General features: G+C 45.7%; 1 protein-coding gene and 1 pseudogene across 4 annotated transcripts in view; one reads left to right on the forward strand and one right to left on the reverse strand.

Moving 5' to 3' along the window:
- Nucleotides 1-14,815, forward strand: part of ZSCAN23 (zinc finger and SCAN domain containing 23) — a 32,533-nt gene that overhangs the window by 10,783 nt on the left and 6,935 nt on the right. The window contains exons 5-6 of one of the 4 annotated variants that reach the window (XR_005990344.1): nt 4,943-5,465; nt 7,100-7,262. Coding sequence is in view for 1 of the 4 variants with exons in the window: in XM_041771810.1 (XP_041627744.1) it covers nt 4,943-4,972 (30 nt within the window). In the remaining 3 variants the exon portion in view is untranslated. Of the gene's footprint in view, nt 1-4,942; nt 6,562-7,099; nt 7,263-14,815 lie in introns of those variants that run through there. The other 3 variants (XR_005990345.1, XR_005990343.1, XM_041771810.1) reach the window with 3 other exon arrangements.
- Nucleotides 6,996-8,542, reverse strand: LOC121499853 (annotated as a pseudogene).

The raw sequence follows: 14,815 nt of genomic DNA on the forward strand, positions 1-14,815 counted from the left end.
TGTCTGTGTGGCTTAGTCAGTTAGGCGGCTGCCTTCCACTGGGTCATGATCCCCTCCTTGGGATCAAGCCCTGCGTCGTCGAGCCCTGTGTCAGGCTCCCCCCTTAGCAGGGAGTCTGCTTCTCCTTCTCCCTCTGTTCCCCCTGCTTATGCTCTCCCACTCTTTGGCAAATAAATGAGTCTTTAAAAAAATTCTTTTAAAAAAGAAGTTGAGAGGAAAATAGATTATTTGTAGAAGGAAATGGAGGATAGAGAAAAGTTTTTGTGGCAGAGAGAAGAGGGTGAGGAGGGCCCGATTAAGATATGCTCAAGATCCACACGTTTTCCAGTTTGGCCAGGTCACGGAGCTCCTGCAAGGAAGTGCAGGAGTGGGGCCAGATTGAGAGATCCTTAAACACTTTCCTGTGCATTTGGTAAGCAGAGTGGAATCACTGAAAGTATTTGTTGTGCTATAGGAGGAGGTTTTTAACATAGAATCAGAGAATTCTACCTTCAAGAAGAAATTTCGAGTTTACCCATTCATATCTACATGAGACAGGTGAAGCCTAGAGTGGTTAAACACTTGTACTGATCTATTTTTTAATCACTTTAAAATTTTTAAAAGCAAAACTATGAACAGAGATCATTGTGAATTATACGTAATTTCATGTAGCCCGGGACACAATTCAGGCATCTGCAAACAGCAGTAGCAACAAAATGAGAGGGAAAGAGGAAAGTGAAGAACAAAATGTGAGAACTTAAGAAGGACTCAGGCAAAATTACACGTTAAAACTGGATTAGACCAACAGATGCTGACCAAAGATAAGGAAAAATAAAAAGATGCAGAGACTGTTACCAAAAAATGTGCTTTATCTTTATAATACCTTTTACTAGAGATCCCTTTGTCTCTGTTAGTCCACTTGTCTTAACAGTGAAAACAGTCCCACTGCTCTTCACCCCTTACTCATTTTGGTGCTTTACATAAAAAAGAAAGAGAAGGGCACAGTGTATACATTACTGACTTTTTTTTAGGTCTCTGGACCCACACCCAGTTTTCCATGCCAGCATCTCAGCTCTTTGATGAAGCCACTGATTTGAATATATACCTGTGTTAGAACCCCCTGCGCTGTTTGAACTGCAGTTTCCTGGGCACTACCCCAGACTGGCTGAATGTTTCTGAGGGCAGAACCTGGGAGTATTTTAGCTAGTTTATCAGTGGTTCTCAGACATAAGGTAATTATATATATAATTTATTGCCCAATTTGGGACACTTGAGAATGAAAGGAACGGTTACTAATTTCACCCAGATAAGAGGCCTAAATCAGCATGTGTGGTCTTCCCACTTAGGACTTTTCCAGCTGAGGAGATAGAAAATGAGATAGAAGCAGACAGAAGTCAATGTTCTCATGAGAGCAAAGGTAGAACATCTATGAAGATCTCCAATGGGAGATTTAGATGAAGCCACCTAGACCAGGGTCACCACCAATTGCCTGGTTTGAAATAACCCCTGTTAATGCATCTATTGGATTAGGTAAGAAAGGGTGAGTATGCCTACAAAAAACACCCAAAAAGGATCCCCTCAAAACACAAACAACAAAGCTGTTAATATAGGTAGTCACCTAATGTGAACCTGTCGAGAGAAGGGTTTACCAGACAAGATGGGTGACATTTCAGAAGCATAAGGGCCGTGCAGTGCATAGGGACTATGGACTAGTATGGGATGTGCACTTTCAAACTGTAGAGGGAAGATGGGACAGTAGGGCACTAGATGGGAACCTTGAAGGAGTAAGGCAGAAGGTGAGCCATTTTAAGCAAGTAGCTCGGATGAATGGGGACCAGATCCTGTGCCAAGTAGCTTCCTGAGTTACTATAGCTGAGCCACTTACTTCGCTGCGGCCAGCACGGACGCTGCCCCCCTGCCCCAGGCCCGTGTGCCGTTGTTCCCGAGGGTAGGGTGGGGTAGGGTAGGGGGTGGTATCCTCCTAGCTTTCTGCCAGCCCAGTAGTCAGGGATCTGATGCGGTTCCGTTACTCAGAAGGACCCAAGTTGTGTGAACAAGGCCTCAGACAATGAAGGGCAAGCCAGCCTTGCTCCGGGGGCTGCTGATTACTGCTTCTGGTCCCGGGGGCAGAGTGGACTGTTATCTGGACAGCGGGCATCTTCAGGGACCCTGCGGGCAGGACCTCCAACGACCAGGGGCCCGGCGTCCTCAGTGGAGTAGAGAGATCTGGGCCCAGGCACCAGGGCTGCCGGACACCAGGCCAACCCGCCTTCCCGAGCGGTTCCGAGCCCACCGCGCCAGCGAGGCCCCGCTGCGGGTGGGAGCCAACTAACCACTGAGATGACGGGCTCTCTAACTTCCTAGAGAGGCGGCGAGGAGCCGGCGGAGGCGCGCTCGGGGGTCGTGACGCACTTCCGGTCTTGCGGGCGCCGCGACCCCAGGGTGCCTCTTCCGTCGCGGGTGCGGCCGTGGGCGGGAGGCTGGTTCTCTGCCCGCAGGCAGGATGGCTATAGCGTGGACCCCCAAGACCTGGGCAGCCTCGGCGGACACAGGCGCTGCGCAGCGCTGGTGTGGTCCGCAGGTGGTGGTTTTTGCCGGAGTGCTAGTGAAAAATCCTGGGGGGATGATCGCGGGACTGCATGTAGTGCTGGGGAGGCTCTCACTGAAATACGGAGCGGGACCTGCCTACTGGCGAGGAGCCAAGGCAGCGCCTCGTGAGATCCTATGGCCAAGAACGGGTCCACAAGGTAGCACGGCAGTCTGTTGGGCGCCGAGCGTGCCTTAAGCACGGGAACAGACATTACCGTGTGATGAGGAAACTATTACAGTATAGTGTAAGTGCCTCAGGGAAGTAAGCTTCATATAGGCCTTGGGAGGCGGGCAGGGGCGAGTTAGAGGTCACCCCCCTGAAGCCATTAGAGCGGTCTCTCAATAGGAGGCAGACAGGGAAGCGGAAAGAAATGGCCCTTAGGGGATTGTGGGTGACAGATGAGAAAATTGAACCGAAAGAAGGCGGGTGTGGTGTAGCTGGGGCCCAGAGGGAAGTAGTAATGACTGGGTATGCCAAGGGTCCTAAACATTGAAAGGCACTGTGCTGCTCCATGTTTAATGTAACAGCTCATACATTTAACATAACAGTTAGTTATGTCAGTGCAGCCGCCTTGCAGAAGAGACCAGGCCGAGGGCTGCAGCTGTGCCAGTTATGCTCATCAGTATGCTGGCACTATCTAGGCACCCGGTGAACTGTGGCATCCACGGTAGATGGGAAGGTCTACTCTACAGACAGCTTAGTAATATAATCCTACCAGGCTACTAGGAATATTCTAGAAGCATTGTGGTAAATGAATTGGAAGGGGGCAAGACTAGAAGCTAGAGAAGAGATGTGCTGTTGTCACAGAAAGAACCAATACTATAACTTGGTGAAAGGCCTCCATGTTCAGCTTGGAGTCCGCTTGTCCTGCTCCCTGTTTCTCCCCTGTTCACCCTCTCAAATAAATACAATCTTTAGAAAAAATAATAAAGCAAAATATAGCCAGGGATAATTAGTTTTTTTAATTAGATGATTAGGTGAATGAATATGCCATTTTTTCTAAATAGGTGCCACACCCAGGATGGAACCCAATGCAGGGCTTGAATTTAAAATGCTGAGATCAAGAGTCCAATGCTTAACTGACTGACCCATGTGACCCAGGTGCCCAGTGAATGTGCCATTTTAAAAGAGATGGGGGAAGGAAGGAGTGAGGTAGGTAGGTAATTTTGGAGGAGACATTGATTATGGGGGAAAAATGAGTTAATTTTGGTGGTGCTGAGATGCCTTTTTTTTTTTTTTAAGATTTATTTGTTCATGAGAGAGACAGAGAGAGGCAGAAACATAGGCAGAGGGAGAAGCAGGCTCCCTACAGGGAGCCCGATGTGGGACTCAATCCCAGGACCCTGGGATCATGAGCTGAAGGCAAACACTCAACCACTGAGCCACCCAGGCATTCCAAGAGATGCTTTTAATACATGCAAGTGGAAGGGTCTGATACACCATTGGACTATAATGGTCTGGAGCTCCAAAGCAAGATTGGGATAAAAAAGAATCATATTTAGGAGTTCTTAGGTGACAACATCTCACTTCTCAGATGCTACTACTGAATGGACAAGGTTGCCCAGCATGAAAATGGAATGAGAAAGACGGCTGGGTCTCAACTTACAGTACCAGACATTTCTTGACAAGCTGAAGAAGAGCCATAAAGTAGACTTAAGAATGAGTTATGACAAGTGTTATATAATACATCCGGGGGATGCCTGAGTGGCTTAGTGGTTGAGCATCTGCCTTCTACTCAGGGTATGATCCCGGGTCTGGGGATGGAATCCCACATTAGGCTCCCCGTGAGGGGCCTGCTTCTCTCATCTGTCTGTGCTCTCATAAGTAAATAAAATCTTAAAAAAAAAAAACAAAAACTCCCTGAGCACCAGGCATTGGTCTAAGCACTTTACAGAGACCAACTTATGGAAAACAGCCACAAGATTGCAGTTCCTTGTAAGACTGGGAGTGGCTAGCAGTGTTAGGTGCTGCAGGGCATCTGATAAGTAAAGGACTGAAAAATACTCACTGGGTTTGTGTACAAAGGGGGCTTCAGTTAATTGACTTGGGACTCTTGACTCAAATTTGGGACACATTGACATGCACACTGTTCTTTTTTAAAACTAAGAACGCCTTGGAACATATCTAGCACAATTCTTGGCAGACAGGTTGATTTGTAAATCTAACTGACTAAACCTGTGACATGCAGCTTAAGCGGACAACTGTTTGCATTGTTTTTTCTTCGTTACCTGAATATTTTGTTATCTGAATATGCCACTGAAGTTTCTAGATCTAAAAGTTACTAGTATTGTTCTTTAATCCTAAAGTAATGTGTTTTGCATAATTTTATGACAGTATTCTAATGACAGTCTGTGTTCATTTTATCTTTTACAGAGCATCTCTACCTTCAAATCACTGGCTTGATCACAGCGATTCACTCTGACTAAATATGTTCTTCCTTTGGAGCTGATCTGTTAAGTGTTGTGTTATGTGTTATCATGAGCCTTAAGCTCCCCCTGCTGTTATAATGAGCCAGTCTTCTGAGCAGTTTGCCCAGGAATGGATTCAATCCAGCCCTTCTGGGCTGCAGAAGAACAGAAGGAATGTGAGTAGCAGAATCTAACCTGCACAGAAGTGGTCCTTCTGACAGGATTTGTTCAGACGAAACTTAAGGCAGTTCTGCTGGGAGGATTCCTCTGGGCCTCAGAAGGCCAACTCCAGACCCTCTGCTGTCAGTGGCTGAGACCAGAGATGCACAGCAAGGAGCAGGGCTTGGACTTTCTGGAGCCAGGGCAGCTACTGACCACCCTGTGGGAGAGCTCCTGGCCCAGGTGCAGGAACAGCCCAGGGGATAGGGAGGAGGCTGTTGCTGGACTTGGAAGGCTTGTCCAGGAAGCTGGATCATCCCAGACAAAAGGTGAGATAAGGAAGAAGTGATCTATCATCGGAAGGCAGGTATTCTTTCTCGAGAGAGATAAGAGAGTTGTGATCTCCTCTCACATGTAGGGAGGGAAATTGTCAAGATGTATTGGCCAGGGACACCTGGGTCGCTCAGCGGTTGAGCGTCTGCCTTTGGTTCAAGGTATGATCCCAGTCCCAGGATCTAGTCCTGCATTGGGCTCCCTGTGGGGGGGCCTGCTTCTCCCTCTGCCTGTGTCTCTCATGAATAAATAAAATCTTAAAAAAAAAAAGATGTATTGGCCAGAGTTGTGTTCCCCTCCCTGTCCTTTTAATCCCTGCCGTTGGTCAAGGAAACCTCTGTCCTCCTGATCTATGTTCCCCATTGATATTGGGATTGAAGCTCTAGAACTCTCAGCATATAGCTCCCTGGTCAAATTTATCTCATTGTCCCTGGGTCCTAGTCCTCCTGCAGCGACAGGAAGGGACCCAGGGGCAAACAGCTTATGTGGCAGCAGCACAGGACTCACCCCAGAGTTGGCTCCAGCCAGAATGGGTCAGCTCACTTCTGAACCTTGGGAGCTGCACCCTGTTCAGGAGAAAGGTGAGGAGATCCCAACGGGGGAAAAGATAGGAAATGTCTTCTTGTGTTTTTCCAAACAAACCTCATCACTAACATTTTTCCCTACCTTTCACTTGCTCTTTTTTTCCACTTTTAACCTGTTCCTCTAAACACATTGTTTTCACCTTGTGATTCTTCCTTCATTTCTTTGACTAAAATTGTTGAAAATTAACTCCTATTGAATGGCTCAGTTCCTCCATTCTAACTTAATACTACCAACTTCCCTGATCCCTACCAACTTCCTCTTATCCCAGAGGCAGAACATTTTTCTTCATTGAAGCCAATAGAAAATGACTCAAAGGCTACGTGCAATACAAAAATTTCTAAATGTGCATTTTGAAAAAATTAGTACAGGAAACAAATTTAGTATTTTTATGTGCTTGTTAGAGAAGCACACGTATATGCTCAAATATAATCATACTGAACATATCAACTGCCACTACTATTAAATTTAATAATACATTATGGACATATCCATAAGAGTTACATGTTATGCATACATATTGCTACCATAAATTTTTTTCTTTTTTTGTGGGACTTGATCCTGGGTCTCCAGGATCATGCCCTGGGCTGCAGGCAGCGCTAAACCGTGGAGCCACCGGGGCTGCCAGATTTTATTTATTCATGAGACACCAAGACATAGGCATAGGGAGAAGCAGGCTCCCCATAGGGAGCCCAATGCAGGATTGGATCCCAGGATTCCGGGATCACGCCCTGAACTGAAGGCAGACACTTAACCACTGAACCACCAGGCATCCCACTTAACAGGTTTCATTTTATGGGTATCAAATTATTGTTATTTTTTGCCTTTGATCAGGTCTTTATTCAAAATTAGCTGTCCAAAATGGTTCAACTGTTAGAGAACAAACAAATTTAAGCTTATGCAGCAGGCTTCTTGTCTTCTGTGATGGGTTTCTTCCCTACAAGCTACTTCTCAGCTACTGGTTTCTTGGTAGCTGTGGCCTTTTCCCACCAAACGTTCCTTCTGCTTCCAACACCAACAGCCTTTTTTACTTTCTTCCCTAACACAGGCTTCTTGCCCAGAAACCCCTTCTCATCTGATTTGGCTTCTAAGGCTGCTGCTCTGGATTGTGACTCGGCCTAGCGAAGAATGATGTTCTGGCACGTGGTCTTTGTGTACAGGTCTAGCTTCACTGTGATTCCCAGGTTTTTCAGTGGATTCCAGGCTTTAAGGTTTTTTTCTTCTTCTTCTCCTTCCTTTTTTTTTTTTTTTAAAGATTTATTTATTTGAAAGAGGGAGAGAAATGGGGGTATGGACAGGCAGAGGGAGAGAATCTTCAAGCAGATTCCCCACTGAGTACAGAGCCCAACACAGGGCTCCATTCCACAATCCTGAAATCATGACAAGCCAAAATCAAGAGTTGGATGCTTTACCGACTGAGCCACCCAGACATCCCAGGCTTTAAGTTTCTTAAGAAGCAAAAACAGCCTCCTTGGTCTTCTTGTAGCCTTCAACTTTATCTTTAACCAACAAAGGAAGTTCAGGAACTTCCTCAGTACAATGACCTATAGACATGACCAGTGCTGGAAAGGCTCATGCAGCCAGGGTAGAGCAGATAGCATTGTTGCTTCTGTGTTGTTTGCTTGGTACAAACGTGCAGCTCCCACAGCACATATTCCCAGAAACCCTGGCTATAATGGTGAGTCCCATCACCTTGTAGCCTGGGAGGCCAGTACCCCAAGATGCAGCACTGGCTAGATGACCTGCTAATTCACTGACAGCATAGGGTCATCTGTTGTTTTTGCACAAGTTGGTGTGAACAGAGTTCACAATATCAGGTTGAATGGGAGCCTTGAGCACAGCAGGCAAGGTAACATTTTTGCCAAATGACCTCTTTTCAGAGTACACAGATATCAGTGGATGAGTACACACCATGAAGAGGAGAGGACTGCACTCCTCTCAACCCAGTGGCTCCTACGGGAAAAGCTCAAATTATTTTTTAACTAGCCATGGAGGGTTTTTAAGTTGCCTCTTTTTTCTTTCTTTTTTTACATACTACCAACTAAAAGCCACAAACTTTTTTCTTCTTTTTATTCTGGAAAAAGTACAAATCTATATATAAAAATTGCATAATGAATCTCCATGAACCTGCCACCCAGCTTCAACATTATCAAATTATGACCATCTTATCTCATTTATAACTCATTGCTGTATTATTTTTTCCATATAATTTTGAAGTACATCTCAGATATATTTTTTCAAATGTAAATATTTCAATATATAGCTCAAAAGATGGATTCTTAGAGGTATGACTGAAAGACAGGAATTTATTTAACCATAATAGTATTATGACATGTATAAATATTAGCAATAATCCTTTGATACCAAATTTCTAGTTGTCTCAATGATGTCATGAATTTTTAAATTTCTTTTGTTTGGGGATCCCTGGGTGGCGCAGCGGTTTAGCGCCTGCCTTTGGCCCAGGGTGCGATCCTGGAGACCCGGGATCGAATCCCATGTCGGGCTCCCGGTGCATGGAGCCTGCTTCTCCCTCTGCCTGTGTCTCTGCCTCTCTCTCTCTCTCTCTCTCTCTCTCTGTGTGACTATCATAAATAAAAAATAAATAAATTTCTTTTGTTTTAGCTTATTTGTTTGAATTAGGATCCCAAGAAGAAAACATACTTTGGTTGATATGTCTCTTAAGTTTTTTTTTAATAGATAGTTTCCTCTTCCTTATCTCCCCACTTGCAACTAATTTATTAAAAACATCAAGTTGGGGACCCCTGGGTGGTTCAGCGGTTTGGCGCCTGCCTTTGGCCCAGGGCACGATCCTGGAGTCCCGGGATCGAGTCCCGCGTCAGGCTCCTGGCATGGAGCCTGCTTCTCTGTGTCTCTGTCTCTGTCTCTCTCTCTGTGTGTGTCTATCATAAATAAATAAATAAATCTTTAAAAAAAAAAAAAAAAAACATCAGGTTGGGGGCGCCTGGCTGGCTCAGTCAAGAGGAACCAGTCAGTGACTCCTGATCTCGGTGTCATGAGTTCAAGACTCATGTTGTAGGTAAAGATTACTTAAAATAAATAAACTGGGGATCCCTGAGTGGCTCAGTGGTTTAGCACCTGCCTTTGGCCCAGGGTGTATCCTGGAGTCACAGGATCGAGTCCTACATTGGGCTCCCTGCATAGAGCCTGCTTCTCCCTCTGCCTGTGTCTCTCATGAATAAATAAAATCTTAAAAAAAAAATAAAACAGCTGGTTGTGGACCTGGGGAACTCAGAAACATTAGGCATTTTACCTTTTAAGTAACATCTTGTAGAACTATTTGTCAGTGTATTTGAGGTGCTCAGAGCCAAACCCCTGGGACTTTGTTACAGTCCTCCCTTCCTCTCTCTCAGACTTTCCTTAGAGCTCTCATGGTTTCTGCTGTTGGTTCTATAAACAATCTTTGTCTCCTCTCAGCCTTTGGTGGAGAACTGAGAGGCAGTCCTGGCTGAGTCCCTCATGTCCTGGCAAGGTGGCCACCACAGAGTTTTGTTGCTAACTAATCGCTTTCTTGTCCTTTTGGGGAGGTCAAGGCCAGGCCCCAACTTGGCTTGAAGGGACATTTTCAGAATTTTCTTCCTGTCACTGGAGTGTCTTTGCTTCTCATATTTCCCTAATAAACTTCTCAACTTAAAAAAATGTAGCAAAAAAAAACATGTAGCATATCTTCCACATCTTTTTCTGGTTAGTAGTTGAGAAATCAGCTCTGCCTATTTGCATCATACTTAAGATGTTTTATTCAGATAATTGACATTGCAGATGAGATAAGAGAATGACTAGAAAATGAGATAATTCTTTTCAAAACAGAGCCATATGGGGGATAAAACACAAGTCAGTTGCCAAAGGATTAACTGAATTGCTGACCAAACTGAATGTGCTGAGTGCCTCATGCAATTCTTTGTGTAACTGCAAAAATGTTGAAAGGTTTTTTTGCCCCCAGTCTGAAGACTCTTTTTATTCAAAAACAGTTTCCACAAAACACATCAAGTCTGTTCAGAAAAAGATGAGTTATGGTTTGGCTACACGTACCTTTGGGCATACCAATGAAAGAAATTTGAATGTTTTTCACCAAGACCTTCTACAGTCTGTTTATGGTCTTCCTGACTTCACCTGGATATAATATGAAGCTCTCTTGGAATCTATCTTGTCAATGTAGCAAAGGATTGTTTTCATACATGGTATGTTTGTTCTTGGAAATAATTTTAAAAACAGCTTTTACCATGTATTTGCTCCATTACCCTAAGATGTGAGGAACAAATCACTAATTAGAAATCTTACAGGCCTAACCTTAAAGAGTATTGGCTAATTGTGAAATCTTCTACCAACATTTTTTAAGCATTATCCTCTAAATTTTGTTTTCAGAAGACTGTAATAAAGGTGTAAATGCTACTCTATCTCTCTGGTACTTCTAGTGAGAAATCCCTGAGTGTGACGCGTAGGGTCCTATTCAGCCCTAAATTCTTCAGTAGGAGGCTGTGTTATGGGAGACCTCAGAGTTTTGCCTGGATTGCCTTGAGTCATTGCTTTTTCTTAGACAAGTGTCTGTATATATTGTTACCTTAAACACAAGCATAGTTTTGATAATATTTTGCAGGATCTATGCAATCAAAAACTAACTTACTAGAGCATCTGAGACCTTCTGAACCTTCTGGTTTGCACAATTCCTTTCCCTTTGTCAACTGTTACCCAGAGCTTCTCCCTGAAGGATGACACAGCTGTTGTTGGTACAACCATGTTTTATCACCAGCATCAAATTTGCTCAGTTCTGCTTGCTGACATTCAATCAGCTGTCATTCACAGGGCCAAAAACCACCATTTGCCATAATCACAATGGATTGTTTCTCCACAGCTAATTTGGAAATATTCTCTTAGATAAAAAAAAAAAAAAAAAAAAAAAAAAAAAAAAAAAAAAAAAAACCTTCCTTATAGTATTACCTTACAGATTGTGGAGGGGCAAAGATACCAGTTAGAGTGCATAAGAATTCAATTTCTCCAGTCAACCTTGAATTTATGAACATCTTAGGATGATTTTCAAGGGGCTCTCATGCAAGAGAGTGGGGTTGAGGCTGGCCAGAGAGTTACCATCTTTATTTAACAACTCTAACTTCTATGTTCAAACACAGAAAATAAATGATGCCTCAGATAAGGATCCCAATATCTGGGATAAAAACAAGAATTTATAGTGATTAAAGGGAAACATGAGAAAAAAAAATTACAAATTGAAAATTCCCTGTAGACTATACCATTTAACCTAAGGAAATTTAATATTCTCAGGGAATCGTCTAACCAAGCCGTAATAGTAAACATGCTCTGGTTATCTCTTGCTGTATAAAAAGCTACCCCAAAACAATGGCTTAGATAGCCATCCCATGATGTCTTTGGCCAGGAATTTTGGAAGGGCTCATCTGGGAGTGTTGGACCCTTGCTCATGGGTGCCAACGTGTCCCGGTGGACGCCCCAGAGACTCAGACCCTAGACAGGCAGATGCAATTAGCAAGAGGGTTTATTGAACGTTTGCGCAAACGGGCTCTCCGCCTCAGAGGTGGCAGAGCCCCGATTAGCAATTACAGGCATCTTTTAAAGGCAAAAAACCGCGGGAGTAGCATAGCATTCGGGTTATGACATGATTGATTTCTTTGAAGGTCAACACGACCATGTTCAGGGACTTTTCCAGTCAGGGCGAGGGGGGGATAGTTTTCTTACCTCGGAAAAACAGAATGTTTTTGTTGCTTGAATTTATGGGAGGCACCTGGATGGGCTGCCTCAGGGTTAGGCCTGGTCCCACTCGGGGGGGGGGGGGCCGTGTGTGTGTGTGTGTGGGGGGGGGTTTCTTCATTCCCTCCTCTTTGTTTGGACTGATTTTAACCTTAAAATCTTAGGGAACTTTTATTTCTTCAGTTTGGAGGGCCCGATATTGTTGAGTTAGTACCAGAGCTTGGGTAATGGACAATCTTTCTCGGATGAACTGGAGCAGCCGGTTGAGGATGCAGGGGCCAAAAGTTAGCAGCAGGAGCAGGATAACTAGAGGGCCCATAATGGTAGAGATTAGGGTGATCATGTAGGGAGACTGGTTAAACCAGCCTTCAAACCAACCCTGCTGTGCCTCCCAGTCCCTTTGTCTTTTATTTAGCCTATCTCTGAGTTTGGCCATGGAGTCCCTGATTACTCCAGAGTGGTCTGCATAGAAACAGCATTCTTCTCCTAGGGCCGCACACAGTCCTCCCTCTTTCAGGAATAGTAAATCCAAGCCTCTCCTGTTTTGAAGTACTACTTCTGAAAGTGAGGTGAGGGATTGTTTTAACTTAGAAACGGACTGCTCTAGTGCCCATAGATCTCTATCTACAGCTGCTTGGAGTTCTAAATAATGTTTAACGTGAGCCCTGAATCAGAGCAGCTGCGCCAGTACCCACCCCAGTTGCGACCCCTAGTCCCAGCATAATGGCTAGGCTTAGGGAGACAGGCTTGCGCTGAAAATGGGTGGGATGTCTGTCATATTGATTTTTTAGAGTTTCAGCAGGGTGATAGAATACCCTGGGCATAATCTGCACCATAACACAGAAGTCCTCAGAGTCATTTAGGACCTGAGCAGATACACAGGGGTGAGGCCTTTTTTGCATGCCCACCAGGTTCCCGGCTGGGGCACCAGGTAAGAGTGAGTCCCTAAAATCAGGGCGGCAATATTGCAGAGTTCGTGGTAACCCGGGTGAGTATAGTTAGCCTTGACAGTGATGTAATCCCAGGAGGAGGAGGGCCTCCCATCCTGTGTCTCCCGTAGTCTCGCACCCCCAATTTTTACAATGGCAGTGTTCCCCCCCCCTCCATAGGTGGGATTTAGCCTGCGATCTCTGTGGTACTCGGGACAGACATAGAAGGGGAGGGTGCGTAACATGGCCCTCCTTAGGCATCCCACATCCTCCCCAGGGGTTTAATCCTTTTCTTCTGGGGGGCTTTAGAGGTGTCAGAATACCCCTCTAGGTCCCATGGGCTGGGGGCCCCTATGGTTAATTTACATAAGTCAGGATATAGGTTGGGCCACCAGGTTCCCATGGGAGTAGTTTTTGTTATTGACCAGACCTTGTCACCCCCAGATGTTAATACCTGCCAGGTTAACTTTTTGGGGGCATGACGGTTACCTTTGGTGGGGGTGAAAAGCGCTAGGAGAGGTAGGAATATAACAATTGTCATTGAACAATTTTTGAAAGTCTTATCTTGAACAGGTTTTGGGTGTGGTGGAGCTTCCATTGGAGTGGCTCGCCCGGTCCATCCTGGCTGGCATCAGCGGTGCTCATTGATGGGGCGCACTTGACGTGTGAGGTGTGGACCCAAGCAGCAATACCGTCTACTTTTAGGGCGGTTGGGGTGGTTAGTAGTACGATGTATGGGCCCTTCCAGCGAGACTCAAGGGTCCTGGACTGATGTCTCCTGACGTGGACGGAGTCACCGATCTGGAACGGGTGTGGGTCGGTTGCATCTCCGGGGCAATAGACAGCTGCCAGGGGTCTCCAGATCTGGTGCTGGATAATCTGGAGCGCCTTTAGCCTGTCCTGTAAACCGGGAGTGTTAGCAAGAGGGTCAATAGCAGAATCTAGTAAGTCCGTTACTGGTGGGGGACCTCCATAGAGAATCTCGTAAGGAGTTAGTCCATGGCGCGTGGGAGTGTTCCGGACTCGGAACAGGACCAAGGGGAGGAGTTGGACCCAGTCTCTAGTGCCAGTCTCCAATGTCAATTTGGTTAGGGCCTCTTTAATTGTTCTATTCATTTTTTCTACCTGCCCTGAGCTCTGGGGTCGGTATGCACAATGTAATTTCCAATTTATCCCCAGTAATCTGGCCACCAACTGACTTACCTGGGAGACGAAGGCAGGTCCGTTGTCCGACCCTATTACCTTGGGCAGTCCAAACCGGGGGAAAATTTTTTCTAGGATTTTCTTGACAACCACCTGGGCAGTTTCTCGTCTGGTGGGGGATGCTTCTGTCCATCCTCCTGTGGGCCTAGTGCAGTGGCTCATGCTGTTTCATCGGCCATCCTGTTCCCCTCTGCTACTGGGTCGTTGCCGTGCTGATGCCCAGGACAGTGAATTATACTCAATTTTCTGCTGTCAGTATAAATGTTGACCTTTTTGTCCTTAGCCTTTTTAGGGCCTGAGTTAGGGCTATAAGCTCCGCCCTTTGAGCTGAAGTTCCAGGCTCTAGGGCACTGGCCCAGATGACAGTTTTTTTCTTTTTCTGTTTTTTTTTTAATTTACCACAGCCGCCCCGGCTTTACGTCCACCATTTCGTAGAAAGCTACTCCCATCTGTGTACCAGGTTGCTTCAGCATCTGGCATAGGCTGGTCCGTCAAGTCCCCTCTGGTGCCATGGACCTCGGCTAGGATCTGGTGGCAATCATGCATTATCAGGGAGGGGGACTCGGTTTCTGGAAGCAAGGTGGCTGGGTTTAGGGATGTAGCCGTTCCGAACCGTATCCGCTCAGAATTCAGTAACATGGCCTGATAATGGGTGACCCGAGCGTTTGAGAGCCATGGATCAGGGGGCTGGCGGATGACTGTCTCTATGGCATGGGGGGGGCCACCATAGTGAGGGGTTGGCCGAAGGCCAACTTATCTGAGTCTTTTACCAGGACTGCCACAGCCGCTATTATTCGGAGACATGGGGGCCATCCTGCAGCCACGCTGTCTAATTTTTTTGAAAAGTATGCCACGGGCCTTTTTCAGGGTCCCAGTTTCTGAGTTAGGACCCCTTTGGC

Source organism: Vulpes lagopus, chromosome 10 (assembly GCF_018345385.1).
Source record: "Vulpes lagopus strain Blue_001 chromosome 10, ASM1834538v1, whole genome shotgun sequence".
In the NCBI taxonomy this organism is placed as follows: Eukaryota; Metazoa; Chordata; class Mammalia; order Carnivora; family Canidae; genus Vulpes; species Vulpes lagopus.